The sequence below is a fragment of the Cicer arietinum genome, chromosome 3 (genome assembly GCF_000331145.2).
Source record: "Cicer arietinum cultivar CDC Frontier isolate Library 1 chromosome 3, Cicar.CDCFrontier_v2.0, whole genome shotgun sequence".
In the NCBI taxonomy this organism is placed as follows: domain Eukaryota; kingdom Viridiplantae; phylum Streptophyta; class Magnoliopsida; order Fabales; family Fabaceae; genus Cicer; species Cicer arietinum.
The window spans coordinates 58,895,756-58,910,889 of record NC_021162.2 but is presented as its reverse complement, the minus strand read 5'-3'; the positions used below and the strand labels follow the sequence as shown (position 1 = coordinate 58,910,889).

Here is a 15,134-nt window from a genome sequence, read left to right as displayed (position 1 = left end):
GTAGTATATTATTAAATCACACTAAGCTTTTTCTAGTACACTATTAAATCACATACATATTAATGTCTAAAAAAAATTCACATGATTCAAGATCAAGTTGACATTTCATAATATCACTTCATTTTAATGATTAATAATATACTACTTTTTGGCATATAAAGGTTAATAACTATTCAAAATGTAACTAAATATATTTAATTTAATTTAATTACTATATTCTTTTTGACACATATGTGTCTCAGGAAAATATTCAATTTACATATATACTTTTTAAACATATATGTAATTAAAAAGTAAATATATACATATTACATATATTTTTATCTTTTGTTTGACAAATAATATCTATAAAATTGTTAGGTTAAATAATGTTGAATATATAAATAAGAGTAAAGATATAATATAATTCAACGGCTTGCATTCTACAGTGAGATATTGAATCTGTTATGTGTGCAAAGTTATAAGAGTGACATGTAATGGTATTTTTATGGAGAGACATGAAGCCATGTGGCAGAGAGAAGTCGTTAAGTTAGTTGACAGAGAAAAACACAAAAAGTTTCATTCTTTCACCACTTACTTCCCACTCATTTCGCCCCTTCTCTCTCTTTCCATTCATCATCATTTCTTTCCTCAAAAAAACCATTTTTTCCCAGAATACTCCTAACACTTTATGCTAATTTCACACTCATTTGAGATTTTAAGCATTTACATTGCCCAATTTTTCTTATTGTATTTTGTTTCGATTTTCAATATTTGATATTGGAGATTTTGATGAGAGGCCGAAATAGAAAGTATATCTATTATCTATGGAGATTTTGATGCAACTTGAGATTTGTTGTTGGCTGTTTCATTACAATTTTTCTCAGATGGAATGGCAGATCCTGCTAGTAATGGGGGTCTTGAACGAGATATTGAACAAGTTGGTTTTTAACCTAACTTTTTCTCTAAATTAATTTTTAGGGTCATTGTCTTTACACATTAATCATACTCCAAATGTTTTTATATGCATAGGTAATGATGGGTAGGTGCATTACAATTTTTGCCTAAAATAAATTTGGCCAAAGATAAGGGTTTCTCGATTGTTATATGGGACAGAATGTTGGGCAATAAAACACCAACATGATGTTAAAATAAATGTAGCAGAGATGTGAATGTTAGATGTGTGGAAAGACGAGAGAGGATAGGATTAAGAATGACAATATTAGAGTGAGAGTTGAGATAACACCTATAGTAGAAAAGATGGTAGAAATTCGGCTTAGGTGGATAGGAGACTGTAGATTATGTAGTGAGGAGAGTAGATCAAATGGAGGATCGTCAAATCGTTAGAGACAGAGGAAGACCTAGGAAAACTATAAGAGAAACTATTAAGAAAGACCTAGAGATTAATGAGCTGGAATGAGATATGCTATATGATAGAACGTTATGGCGTCGTTTGATCCATGTAGTTGAACTTATTTAGTGGGAAAAAGCTTGGTTGTTGTTGTGTTGTATAAGGGTTACTTTGATTGCAATTTATTTGTTTCATTATTGAAAATACTTTAGAAATATCTCTAATTTGTTGATGTTATTTTTTAGAGAAATGAAGGATTGATTACATTTCTTTAGTTAGATGCTTTAACAACTAGAATTTGATGTCTATTTCAACTCTTTTTGAAGGCACTCTTTACTTTGAAGAAAGGAACTCAGTTAATAAAGTACAGCCGAAAAGCCAAGCCAAAAGTTTGCCCTTTCAGACTCTCCTTGGTGAGATTTTACCTACGAGTTATGAATTAAATTTAGCTCGACTCAGATTATTCGAGATCCACCGTGACTTTTGAATCTAGATCAAAAGTTTTAGTGTATCCATTAAACATGTTACATGCATATTCCAATCTTTAGACTAGGCAACATGTGTATGGTGCATTTACTATCTCTAACTAATTTCATATTTAGTGGCATTAACAGGATGAAACAACACTGATTTGGATTTCTCATAAAAGGGAAAGGACACTGAAACTATCTTCAATTTCACGTATTATACCTGGACAAAGAACTGTAAGTTGAATACTTCGTCGGATGTTAGTTGATGTTCATGGCCATGTTTTCAATCTCATGAAGGTTTCTCATGTTTTTTACGATCATTTATCTGCAGGCTGTATTTAGAAGATATTTGCAACCAGAAAAGGATTATCTTTCATTTTCACTTGTTTATAATAACGGAGAGCGGACACTTGATCTGGTTAGAAAACGTAATTGATAGTGCATTCGAATTTCTCAATTTGACGAAATTTTTGAATATGGTGATTCTTTCTCTTATTTATAGATATGCAAGGACAAAGCTGAGGCAGAGGTATGGTTTGCAGGGCTTAAAGAATTAGTTTCCACTGGAAGACATAATAGGCTTACTAGAAGTGAATTATCAAATGTACGTTTTAACTTGAACTCTTTGAATGATCATTTTCGTACTGTTTAGTTTCTATCAGTGAAGCTCTGACACAGACAGACACTGGTCATTCGATTTTTTTCTTTTCATGCCATTAGTTTCTTGTCACATTCAAACATAGGCATTCATGTATATGATTTCATTGAACACTTCGAAGAATGTGAAATGTGTAGGATAGTATATTTGAAAATCATTATCAGAAGTTGGAAATTGTAACAGCTTAAATCATTAAGCATTTAACTGCAGTAATTTTACTTAGTTTTTTTAGATTATGCACTAGGAAAATCCATCTTGTGAAATGCAAGTCTTCTAAGATGGTTATATTTATACATGGAAAGTGAACACCATAAATGTGTTATTTCACTTAGTGATCATTTTTTACTAGTCTATATTTTTGTGAGCATGAAACTAATGTAGTTTATAAATTTTGGTTTCAGAGTGGTATTGATTTTATTCCAAATGATCACCCTTTCGGTGTAGCATTAGAGTTTGCAACAAGCATTAACCGTGGTAGTGGTAGGGTCTCGACTGATTCAGCTTCATCGTGTGGGACAAATCCAAATGTAGGGTTAGATCATACAAATATGCAACCAAGGACAAGTATTGGAGATGGTTTTCGGGTTAGTGTGTCAAGTACACCTAGCTGTTCAAGTGTAGGATCAGGACCCGATGACATAGAGTCACTAGGAGATGTTTATATATGGGGAGAAGTTTGGGCTGATGGTGTTTCATCTGATGGAAGTGTCACTCAATTCCCTTCCACCACAGATGTATTGGTTCCTAAGCCTTTAGAGTCGAGTGTCGTTCTCGATGTTCAACAAATTGCATCCGGTGTGCGTCACATGGCTTTAGTTACTAGGCAAGGAGAAGTTTTCACTTGGGGAGAGGAGTCCGGTGGCAGACTCGGTCATGGAATGGATAAAGACTTCGGCCGGCCTCAACTTGTCGAGTTTCTAGCAGTTACTAATGTGGAGAGTGTTGCGTGCGGAGAGAATCATACGTGTGCCGTATCGATATCAGATGATCTTTTCTCATGGGGTGATGGTAGATATAATGTAGGACTTCTTGGACACGGTACAGATGTTAGTCATTGGATACCCAAGAGGGTTAGTGGTCCTTTGGAAGGACTTCAAGTTACATCTATTGCATGTGGTACATGGCATTCAGCATTGGCAACTTCTAATGGAAAACTTTTTACATTTGGTGATGGAACATTTGGTGTGTTAGGTCATGGAAATAGAGAGAGTGTTTCATATCCAAAAGAGGTACAATTGTTAAGTGGATTGAAGACTATTAAGGTTGCATGTGGAGTATGGCATACTGCAGCTATTGTAGAGGTTACTTTTCAATCCGGTTCAAATGTTTCATCTAGAAAGCTCTTCACTTGGGGAGACGGTGATAAATATCGGTTAGGACACGGAAACAAGGAAACATATCTTCAACCTACTTGTGTATCGGCATTGATTGAATATAATTTCCACCAAATTGCATGTGGACACACTATGACTGTTGCTTTAACTACTTCCGGACATTTATTTACTATGGGAGGCGCCGAAAACGGTCAACTAGGAAATTCGTTATCCGACGGAAAAATACCTGTACTAGTACAGGGCAAGTTGGTGGATGAATTTGTTGAGGAAATATCATGTGGAGCTCATCATATTGCTGCTTTGACATCAAGGAGTGAATTGTTTACTTGGGGTAAAGGTGCAAATGGAAGATTAGGACATGGAGATATAGATGATAGAAAAACACCAACATTGGTAGAAGCCTTGAAAGAAAGGCATGTCAAAAATATTTCTTGTGGCTCAAGCTTTACTTCTTGCATATGTATTCATAAGTGGGTTTCTGGAGTTGACCAATCCGCTTGCACCGGTTGTCGACAGCCGTTTGGTTTTACTAGAAAAAGGCATAATTGTTATAATTGCGGATTAGTCCATTGTCATGGTTGTAGTTCAAGAAAAGTTATGAAAGCGGCATTGGCTCCGACACCAGGAAAGCCTCACCGTGTATGTGATTCTTGCTACACTAAACTTAAAGCTGTTGAGGCAAATGCAGGTTCCCATCTTATTAGAAAAGTTACGACGCAAGCTCGCAGTTCTATCGATGCAAGGGAAAGATTATTCGGCCAAGGAGAAATAAGGTCTACAAAAATTCTTTTTCCGCCTTTCTCAGAACCTCTAAAATATCTCGAAATGAGAACTAATATGCTTGGAAACATGCTACCAACTTCACAAATTCCATCAATAACACAAATGAAAGACATTTCATTTCCAAGTTCAACAAGCTCAATTCAAAATGGTCTGAAGCCTGCTATATCTCCAACTCCACCATCAACTCCACCACTCAATTCAAGATCAGTATCTCCATATGCAAGAAGGCCAAGTCCACCGCGTTCTAACAGTCCGGGTTTTTCAAGAAGTCTTATTGATAGTTTGAAGAAAACAAATGAGCTTTTGAACCAAGAAGTCTCAAAATTGCAGAACCAAGTAGATTTACAACACTCTTGCTTTTTCTGGTGTAATTCTCTTAGAAAACTCATATGTCACAATTGATAAGTTTATGAAAATTCTTTTTATGTAGAATCGAATTTTGAAGCAGAGAAGTAACATGGAAATTCAAAAGCTACAGAAAAATATTCAGGATGTCGCCTCATTGGCTGCAGAAGAATCTTCTAAACATAAAGCATCCAAAGAATATTTTGAGACCATGATAGTTCAGGTATCTTCATTTTTTTATATTTCAAGGCTATATCTAAAACAATGATAAATGAAATGAGAATCCAAAATCATGTAAGCAGGGGCGGATGCAGGGTTGGACAGCTTGAGGTGCTCACCATATAAGTAAAAAATGTATCTAACAAATATATATTTATCAAATTTATTAGAGAACACTCATACTTAAAAGTTTCACACATTAATTATACCTGGATCTATATCAAAATATAGAATGTCTCTCTTGCATGTCACGAAAATCATCTATACTAAACATTTTAGCAATTCTACTTTCAATGTATACTAATAAACAATCATTTAAAAACTCATCTTCCATCTTCTTGCAAAGCGTAGTCTTGATGATATTCATAGCTGAAAAAGATCGTGCTGTAGTAGCAATAGAAACCGGAAGTGTGAGAATATAGAGTTACAACTCTTACGAATGTATTTTCTTATTGATTTAGTAATATATAAAAAATTATGATATTGTGTTACCTTTCTATGTTGATGCTGAGATAAACTCAAGACTTCTCAGAGTGCTCTTTATTCAAGGTTTGAGAGAGAAAAAATACAAGGAGAATAGTCTTTGTCCACCAATCATTCATATTACATATTTATACTAAAAATCACTAATCAACAATAATCAAATCACTTGTACTATATAATCTCAACCAAGAAAATCTTCACTATATATTAATGCATAGTATCTATTATTTTATATCTCTATATCACTATTTTTTTTAAGAAAAAGAAACAAATCACTCTTTGTAAATTAAAAAACGAAACAAATCATATGCTGGTTTAAAACTATTCTTTTTTTTTTGGTGATAAGGTTTAAAACTATTCTGTCTATTCTTAAAAAAAAAACCATTCTATCTAAATCTACAATATTTTCATAAGATACTTTCTTTATCCTAAAATAATCGTCGCAGTTAAACTTTTCACACAAATGAAGGAAATATGATAAATGAATGAAAGAGAACAGTTATTTTATCAAACTACACACATCAACTATTGGTTTATTTTCATTATCATAAATGCAAAGTGAAGAACAATAACTTAATGGTGCACACAACATTAATTAAAGGCTACAATTGGAATAAAGTAATTATAGTTGTATTGAAAATCAAAAGTGACAATTATATCAAATATTTTTTGCAAATATGACAATGACTTTATGATAGAGGGACAATTATAAATGAATTGTTGACACTAGGAAAGGATTTTGAAAACCTAGAGTGAGAAAATAAAGGCGTGAACTGCTAAATAAGGATATAAATGCACAGGTCTCACCTTGCTTATCCAAGGTCCTAAGCTGGCGGGTCCGAACCTGAGTTTGGACATGCAGCAACGGTAAAACTGTTAGGGAGAGTTTGCCGCCCATTTGGGTTATACAAGTCTCAAATGATTAATATTTGCAGTTGCACGTGGAAAATACTTGGTTTACACCTTTAAAAAAAAAAAAAGAATTGCTAGTAAAATACAAATCATGTTTTTGATGAACTACTACAATCATGTTTATTTGAACTTGTGTATTGAGATCTATTATGTACTCAAATTCTTAAATGAGAAATAATTCAAGAAGACAAACTAAACTTTCCTATGATTTTATACAGTTGAAGGAAATGTCTGAGCAATTGCCACCAGAAGTTTTAGAGGGTGAAAAATTCAGAAACATGGTTACTGAAGCTGAAAATTTTCTACAACAAAATTCAAAATCTGAAACATCAATTATACCATCCAACTTGGACTCTGAGCAACAAAGTGAAGCTGTTTCAAACAAAGGTTCTTGTAAATTGAATGAACAAATAATAGAAGAAAATAATAATGATTCTGCAGCAGCAGTTAACTCATCCCAAGATATAGGAAATGTAATTCAAGAAAGCAATCCATCTTCTTCATCCAATACTGAAGCAACGGCGGCGGCGCCACAAAGCTCCGAAAATGATTTGAGATCATCTCACCCTTCAGGATCAGGGAGAGAAGGAGAAGCACAAATTATTGAACAGTTTGAACCTGGTGTTTATGTGACACTAGTAGTAAAGCCTAGTGGGATCAGAAGTTTCAAACGTGTTAGATTCAGGTACTACAATTACTTGTCCATCCAACAAATTTTATTTACTTTTTATTTAAGCTTATGTCATAACACAAGCACAAACATATGTGTCAGAGATTTTATGAAAATAACTTATGATGTGTTTATAGTTGTTTTCAACTTATTTCAATTAGCTCTCCAAGATAACGTATAAAAACAGCTTAAAACTTGTATGAATAACCACATTCCATCTTCAATTACAGAAATGTCTTAAATATAAACTCATATACAATAAAAGCTTAATTATGTTGTTTGCCCAAATACACTATTTTGGGTTATCTTATCATAATTAGTACTTATAAGTGTTTAAAATAGCTTATAACAAGCACATAAGCTGTTTTCAGCATAATTTCTTAAGCTCCTCATAACAGCTTATAAAAACAACAAACATAGAAATTACACGTAGTTTTCCCTTACACACTCTTTGATGATAAAAATAACTTATACATAAGCATTTATATAATAAGTGTTTAAATAAGTCGTTAACCCAAAAGTTCTCTAATGAATATAAATTTGTGAATTCTTTAGATTATATTAGCATGCGTATCTTTATGATTCTCATTTGATTATCTGAAAAGGTTTTCTATGTCACTCAAGTTATTGCTTTTTTTCTATTCATCCCACCTTGACATTTCATTGTTTGATGTTTTATATTTTTATAATACAGTAAACGAAGGTTCCATGAACATCAAGCCGAAGAGTGGTGGAACAGAAACAAAGATAGGGTGCTTGAGAGATATAGTCACCTAGCAAAAAATCCTGATGGTATAGGGTCATCTAGCAGTACTCCGCTGCCGCCGCCACCAGCAGCAGCAGCTGAAGAAAACAATGAGGCAGAACCTTCAGAAACTTAAATCATAGGCATATGTTCATGTTAGTTAATTTGATGAAATGATAAGAAGTATAGAATCATTGTTTAATTTAACAAAGTGAAGTAAAAGTTGTATCAAGGCACATCATGTTCAAGAAGCATTCTACAACACAACATGGATATTGAATCATGTATTCAGTGAGGATAGAAATAGTAGTACAAATGACATAATACTAGATATAGTAGGGAAATTAATGTGTACTTTTTTTAAAATCATAGAGCCTTTTAGTTTTTTTTTTTAACCAACATAGAGCCGTGTAGTTTATAACAATGTTATCAAAGTTTATCAGTTTAGAGAAGAAAGAGTTTTTACTGAATAATACTTCATCATATTTTGAAGAATGGAAAAGGAAAATACAACTTAACAAATATAAGTCTCAACATGAGCTTATATAATGAATGGAAAAAGACTAACTAACTAATTCTAAGATAACTAACTAAGCCTAAACACTAGCTAATATGTTGTAGATAAAACAGATAAAGGAAAACATAATAAGAACTAAGTAACTATGCTTAATACACCACAAGCTGGACGATGCACATCAAGTAGGACAAGCTTGGACACAAGACACTCAAAGGTTGGTTTGAATAAAGGCTCAGTGAGCAGATCAGCAAGTTGGTCAGCAAATGCAATTGGAAACAATTTGATGATGCCAAGATCAATTTTCTCTCTAATAATGTGGCAATCTATCTCGATGTGTTTTGTACGGTCATGGAATGTGGGATTATGAGTCAAGAGAATTGTTGAATGATTGTCACAATAAACAGAAGTAGGTGTTTGAAAAGTGATGTGAAGGTCTCAAAAAATGTAATGAAGCCACTTAATTTCACACGACAGGCTGGCTAATGCATGATATTCTGCTTCTGAGCTTGATCTGGAGACAGTGGTTTGCTTCTTGGACTTCCATGAGATGAGTGAAGTTCCTAGGAAAACTGCATAACCTGTGACAGACCTTTGAGTTGTGGGACAAGTGGCCCAATCAGAATCTTCAAAACCAGATAAACACAAGTCAGTCTTAGTAGAATAAAAAAGGCTTTTGGCTGGACAAGATTTCAAATAATGGAAGATGCTAGCAGCAGCCTTAAAATGAACTTGTCTAGGACTAGATACATGCTGACTTAGCTGTTGTACAGTAAAAGCTATGTCAAGTCTAGTAGTAGTTAAATATAGCAACCTTCCAATAAGCCTCATAAGCTGTGATTCATCCTCATATAATGGTGAATCAGAATAATTTAAGTTTAAGGATGAATCATAGGGAGTAGAGGGTGGTTTGGTTGCTAGAATGCCTATGTCATTCAACAATTTAAGAGTATATTTTCTATGATCTAGAAGAATGCCAGAGGGAGATCTAGCAACCTCTATTCCAAGAAAATATCTTAGAGAACCCAGATCTTTGATTCTAAATTTAGAATGCAGAAAATTTTTAACAAGCTAAATGATCTATAAGGACAATGTCGTCTACATAAACAAGTAAAACAGTCGATTGATCCCCGGTGGATTTAATAAACAAAGAATAGTCAGCAGTGGAATGATGAGTAAAGTCAAGAAAATGTTTTGAAGTGTATTTTTTTTTTTTGTCAAGTTAGTGTTTTTTGTTGTCATTTTTTGTGATCCTTATTTACTTAGTTACACATGTGATACTAAAAGTTTCCGTCAAAATTAAAACATTTGAACAAGTGATTTACTAATTTTTTGACTTAATACAAAAATAACAACACTTTGCATGTTTAAATAACAAAAATATTACTTTACCCAAATTTATTGAGTTGAGATCCTTTCAAATATTATGAAGAAAAAAAAATTAATAATTAAAATATTTTTCACACCATAAATGGCATGTGAAGTAATTGAGGAAATCAAACTCCAATTTATTAGTTAAGGAATTAAGGAAGCCCCCGAAACCTTCCATTTATGTATCCTACGAATTAAAATACCCACAGTCGATATATTCACTCCTCAGCCGCCGCATCACGCCGCAGTATCAAAATCAAAACGAGTGAACAAGAGAGATTCACATAACCGTAGCCGCCATCATTCGAAAGTGAACCGATGGCCATAACCGCCACCATTTCAGTTCCAATTACATCACCTAGTACTCATCGCTCTCTTGGTTCCGTGAATTTCTTTATCCCTTCTTCCCGATCCATTTTGGCTTCTCCACAACGCACTTTTCAATACCCTAATAATTTCCGCCTCGTTGCTTCCTCTTCCATGACAACTGAATCTCCCGTTAAAACAACGACTTCCTCCATTTCCTTCCTTCACCAAAACGAGACTGGATTTCTCCATTTCGCTAAGTATCACGGCCTCGGAAACGACTTCGTTTTGGTGAGTACCACGTTCCACACTCGTTCCTCCATCAAATACTCAAATAAACAATTTATTCCTCACAATTTCAATGCCACCAAATTTAGTCCCGAGAAATTAATCCCTAAAATTTTTATATGAGTACGTAGTCCCTCTTTTACTCCATCTGGGACTAATTTGTCCCTCAAATGAAATTGAGTTGCATTCAAATTTTAGTAAACGTTTATTTGAATAGATTGATAATGGAGACTCTTTCGAGCCACGCAAACCTTGCGAATTCACCCTCAGAGTAAAAGGGTAAATTGGTCAATTCCTTTTGTTTAAAAACAGGCCGTGTGCAACTAGAGAAAAAGTGGTGTATCTACTATATTATAGCAAAAATCTAAGTTTTGACGATAATTTGTCTTATGAATAGATCGATAATAGAGACTCTTCCGAGCCAAAGATTAGTTCAGAGAAAGCTGTGCAACTCTGCGATCGTAACTTTGGTGTTGGTGCTGATGGAGTTATTTTTGTCTTGCCTGGTATCAATGGCACTGACTATACAATGAGGATTTTCAATTCTGATGGTAGTGAGCCTGAGGTGATTCATTTTTCTTACAAATATATTTGTTCAGTTACATACCGTGTGATTAACTGACAAGTTTGTTCTTTTTCTTTGATTCACACTTTTCTTCCTTAGATGTGTGGCAATGGAGTGCGATGTTTTGCTAAATTCGTTTCTCAGCTTGAGAGTTTACATGGGAGGCACAGGTATGATCATTTTCCATAAACTCTTACTGTTTTGCTTTTTGTATCTTGTTGCTTCCGGTATTGTGGTTTTAGGGCAGTTTTTTCGAAAACATTTAATTTTCGCAGACAAAAATTTCTTGTTTAGATGGAACCAATAATGATATGAATTGGTTGGTGATTTTATTACCGTGACCTAATAGTTTCGCAGTCATTATAGATATTATTGAAATATCTTCTTACATTGTATTTTTGTATGTTGTAGTTTCACCATACACACTGGTGCTGGGAAGATTGTTCCTGAAGTCTTGGAGGACGGAAATGTATGTTCCTATTCTTATATGCAGCAAATATCTGCAATTTACTTTTTGACACTGCGATGTTTGTTCAAAAGCATCAACATGGTGCTTCGTAGGTGCCATTTTATGTACTCTTATGAAGTCCTCAAGTGGTTTAATGTCAAAAAGAAATTAGTTCTACTTCTACTTCTTTAGCTTGATGAAATGATAATACAAATTGATTCAGGTCAGAGTTGATATGGGGGAACCAATTCTTAAAGCATCAGATGTGCCTACTAAATTGTCTCCAAATAAGGATCATGCTGTTGTTAAATCAGAGATTGATGTTGATGGAGTTATCTGGAATGTGACTTGTGTTAGCATGGGAAATCCACACTGTGTAACCTTCAGTAGAAAAGGAATTCAGGTCATTATTCTTGTCATACAATAACTATTTCAAAGTTACGATTACCTTGTACATATTACAAAGCATTCTGGATCTATTTAAAGGACTTCAAACATTATGTAGGAGTAGGAAGAAAAGACATTTATCAATAAGATGATATTACATACAGATACAATATACAAAGACATTGTCACAAAACAATTGAATGTCTAACCATTTATATCAAAAGAAATAAAACGCCTCTGAATTATTATTTTTTGTTTAACTGGTATATTTTAAATCACATATTCAAATGTCTGCTTTTATCTTCGTACTTTCAACCTACAAAACCTTAAAAAAAAAAATCTGCTTTGCCACATGTCTTATCTGTTTTCATCCTTATTGCAACAGAACTTGCTTGTTGATGAACTGAAGCTAGCCGAAATTGGCCCAAAATTTGAACATCATGAGATGTTTCCCGCACGAACTAACACAGGTCAGATTAGTCTACTTTTATGATTGGAATATGGCTGTCAACCTCATTATAATATTTATCCCATACCCACTCTCTCAAATTTTCATTTTGGATGCATGGAATTTTTGTTTTGTTTTGTGTCCTTGGTCTTCTGGGCATTATGTTCTATTGCGCATTCTGTCACGATGACTATTTACTGACTTGTAGCTAGTAAATTTAATGCTTGTGGGACTAGGTCGGAGACGGTATGTCTAGCAAAGCTTTGGTTGGGGTGCCTGTGCCTTGCCCTTGTTCAAGGCATACAATTTTAATTCAATTTGTCTCTAGCTTTGATGTGTTGTTCATTCCCCCAGCATATTGTCTACCAGATTTTCAACCCCTAATGTTCTAAATTGTAATTCATTGAACTTGACCCAAATGACCTAAATGATGCGTGAGTGGATCATCACTGTTATTCTGTTGCAATTCCTCACTCTTATTGTCTTGTGATTTAATGTCAGAGTTTGTGCAAGTTCTTTCTGATTCACACCTGAAGATGCGTGTTTGGGAGCGTGGAGCAGGTTAGAACATCTTAATTCCAGGCTGTGTCTGATTGGTATTTGCGTGGTTAGGGTAAGTCTAAGGTGACTCTCATTTTGTGTGTGGAAGCTCATTTTTTGTTGTTTTAACTGTTTATGTGCAGGAGCAACTCTTGCCTGTGGAACTGGAGCTTGTGCTACAGTTGTTGCAGCAGTTCTTGAGGGCCATGCCGGGCGGGTAAGTTTGTTATTTGATTGTAACACTGAAAACTGTTAACTTTTCATTAAAAAAAATTATCATAATAATATATACAAACATAATAAATGTGTTTGCCATTGCACTAAGGTGTCTACTTGTAATCGTGAATCCTTTCTATAATTTACTTGTTGAATTATTTTTTTTCCTCTTTAGAAATTTCTTAGTCCCACCGCCTGAGTACCGTAGTAGCTATTGGCTGATCGATTGAATTGATCTCTGTATTTTTCATTACTTATACAACCATAAAATCTTGTTAAAAACTATGCATTCTGATTCAATGAAAGTTTAGGTTCGTGTAAAAGAAGTACATTTGGATTTAAAAATAGGGGAGTTTGAGCATCTCCTTTTTAGTTCTATTTGTGTTATTTGCTTATTTAAGCGTACCATAAGTATGTTTTGTTCACAAGGCAAACGAATTCCTGGCTGCAGTACTTTGATTATTCTTTTGAATCTGTGATTTTGTTACAGAACTGCACGGTTGATCTACCTGGAGGGCCTCTTCAGATTGAATGGAAGGATGAAGATAATCATGTCTATATGACAGGTTCTGCAGACCTAGTGTATTATGGATCTTTGCCCCTTTGAAATATTGCCCCGAAATAAATTCTTAAACCCAATAATTGGGGTTCGGAGAATTATGAATTGCTTAGTAATAATAAGAGAAAAAGGATCATGCACTAGCACCCTTGATTCTATCATCTCATCCCATGATCGTAACTATCATTATAAAATAACTCATCAATAAACGGCTTGTGATGGTTGTGAGTTTAAAACTGACGGTGTGTGTCCATTAAACCCTAATAATAATAGGAATTAATTTTTATTCATTGTCAGTGTAAAGACTTTTTACACTGTCATTCAATCACAACCGTTAGATTAATAAAAATATTTTACTAAAATTACCTCTAGAGTCATCCCATTGAATGGTTGTGATGACAGTGTAAAACTTTTTACACTCGCATAGAAACTAAACTCTTAATAATAATTGTATTAAAGAGGTTAACTTTTATGTTTTAGCAAATGCTTTCACGGATTTGGATCTAATGGCACTTGTGACTGTGTGGGATACAAATTAATGTTTTCACCACGAATTAACTTTTATTTAGTAGAGAGAAGAGAACAGAAGGGGGAAAAAATTGGTGAAAAAAATTAAATTAATTGTGCGACATAAATTATGGACTTTATTATCACAAACGTTTAGGATTGAAGTTTACAAATATCATTTAGCAGAATGCTGACATTATTCACGTTAGAGAGGAGGAAAATGAAGTTAAATTTAATATACAAAATATAGGCCAAAATATTAATGCACTCGTTGCTGAGCAGCAGAAGACTGATGAACAATGTGATCGTAACAAATTAGATATGGAAGAGCTTAAGCTGAACATTGCTAATTCTACAAACAGAAGCAATTAATTTCTAAAGCACTTGCATAGGAGAAATCACTTGTTGATCTTTAGAATTAGATCATCCAACAGCTTAAGGCTAGCTAGCCTCACTAGGAAAAAAACTGAGATCGGATCATTTAAAACCAGAGGAAAAAAGCTTTTGTCAGATTTGAACCCTTGAATCAAATACCTTAAAGAGAAGCTTGTAGCTTGCAAGACTGCTAACATTGAGAATGGATAGCAGAGCTAGAAACTAACCTAATAAACTTATAAAACCATGACAGTAATAAAACTAATTTATAATTAATTACATATTGAAATTTTTTAACATATGTCAAATATACGTTGATAGTAAAGAATATAAAATATTAGAAATACATTGATCGAATATGAATGTAAAAAATACATCGGTTTAAAAATACAAAATGCATTAAATACGTCAGTCGGCTAGAATATACATCAACCGAAAAGAACATGAAATGTTGAAAATATATTAGCTGAAAAAGAATATAAAATGTCAAAGATACATCCACCGAAACTTTTTTATCAAAGCAAAGGATCAAATCAGTGTATCCATCAGCCAAACATATTTCGATATAACAACAAGTTATACACTGTCAGCTCTTTTTTATTTAAGAATATTTACATTGTCAACTAATGACAACCATTATATATATATATATATATATATA

The 15,134-nt window shown here is 33.7% G+C and overlaps 2 protein-coding genes across 2 annotated transcripts; both read left to right on the top strand.

Moving 5' to 3' along the window:
• The first annotated feature begins 507 nt into the window (after positions 1-507).
• LOC101515739 (PH, RCC1 and FYVE domains-containing protein 1) lies at positions 508-8,232 on the top strand. The gene is made up of 9 exons (XM_004492474.4): positions 508-919; positions 1,657-1,743; positions 1,945-2,034; positions 2,132-2,218; positions 2,303-2,404; positions 2,860-4,911; positions 5,006-5,143; positions 6,753-7,219; positions 7,899-8,232. The coding sequence occupies exons 1-9, from the start codon at positions 872-874 to the stop codon at positions 8,083-8,085; spliced, it is 3,258 nt and encodes a 1,085-aa protein (XP_004492531.1). The 5' UTR covers positions 508-871; the 3' UTR covers positions 8,086-8,232.
• Positions 8,233-9,837: 1,605 nt separating this feature from the next.
• Positions 9,838-13,752, top strand: LOC101515404 (diaminopimelate epimerase, chloroplastic-like). The gene is made up of 9 exons (XM_004492473.4): positions 9,838-10,431; positions 10,826-10,993; positions 11,093-11,163; positions 11,405-11,462; positions 11,665-11,844; positions 12,214-12,298; positions 12,778-12,837; positions 12,960-13,033; positions 13,523-13,752. The coding sequence occupies exons 1-9, from the start codon at positions 10,153-10,155 to the stop codon at positions 13,637-13,639; spliced, it is 1,092 nt and encodes a 363-aa protein (XP_004492530.1). The 5' UTR covers positions 9,838-10,152; the 3' UTR covers positions 13,640-13,752.
• Positions 13,753-15,134: the final 1,382 nt, after the last annotated feature.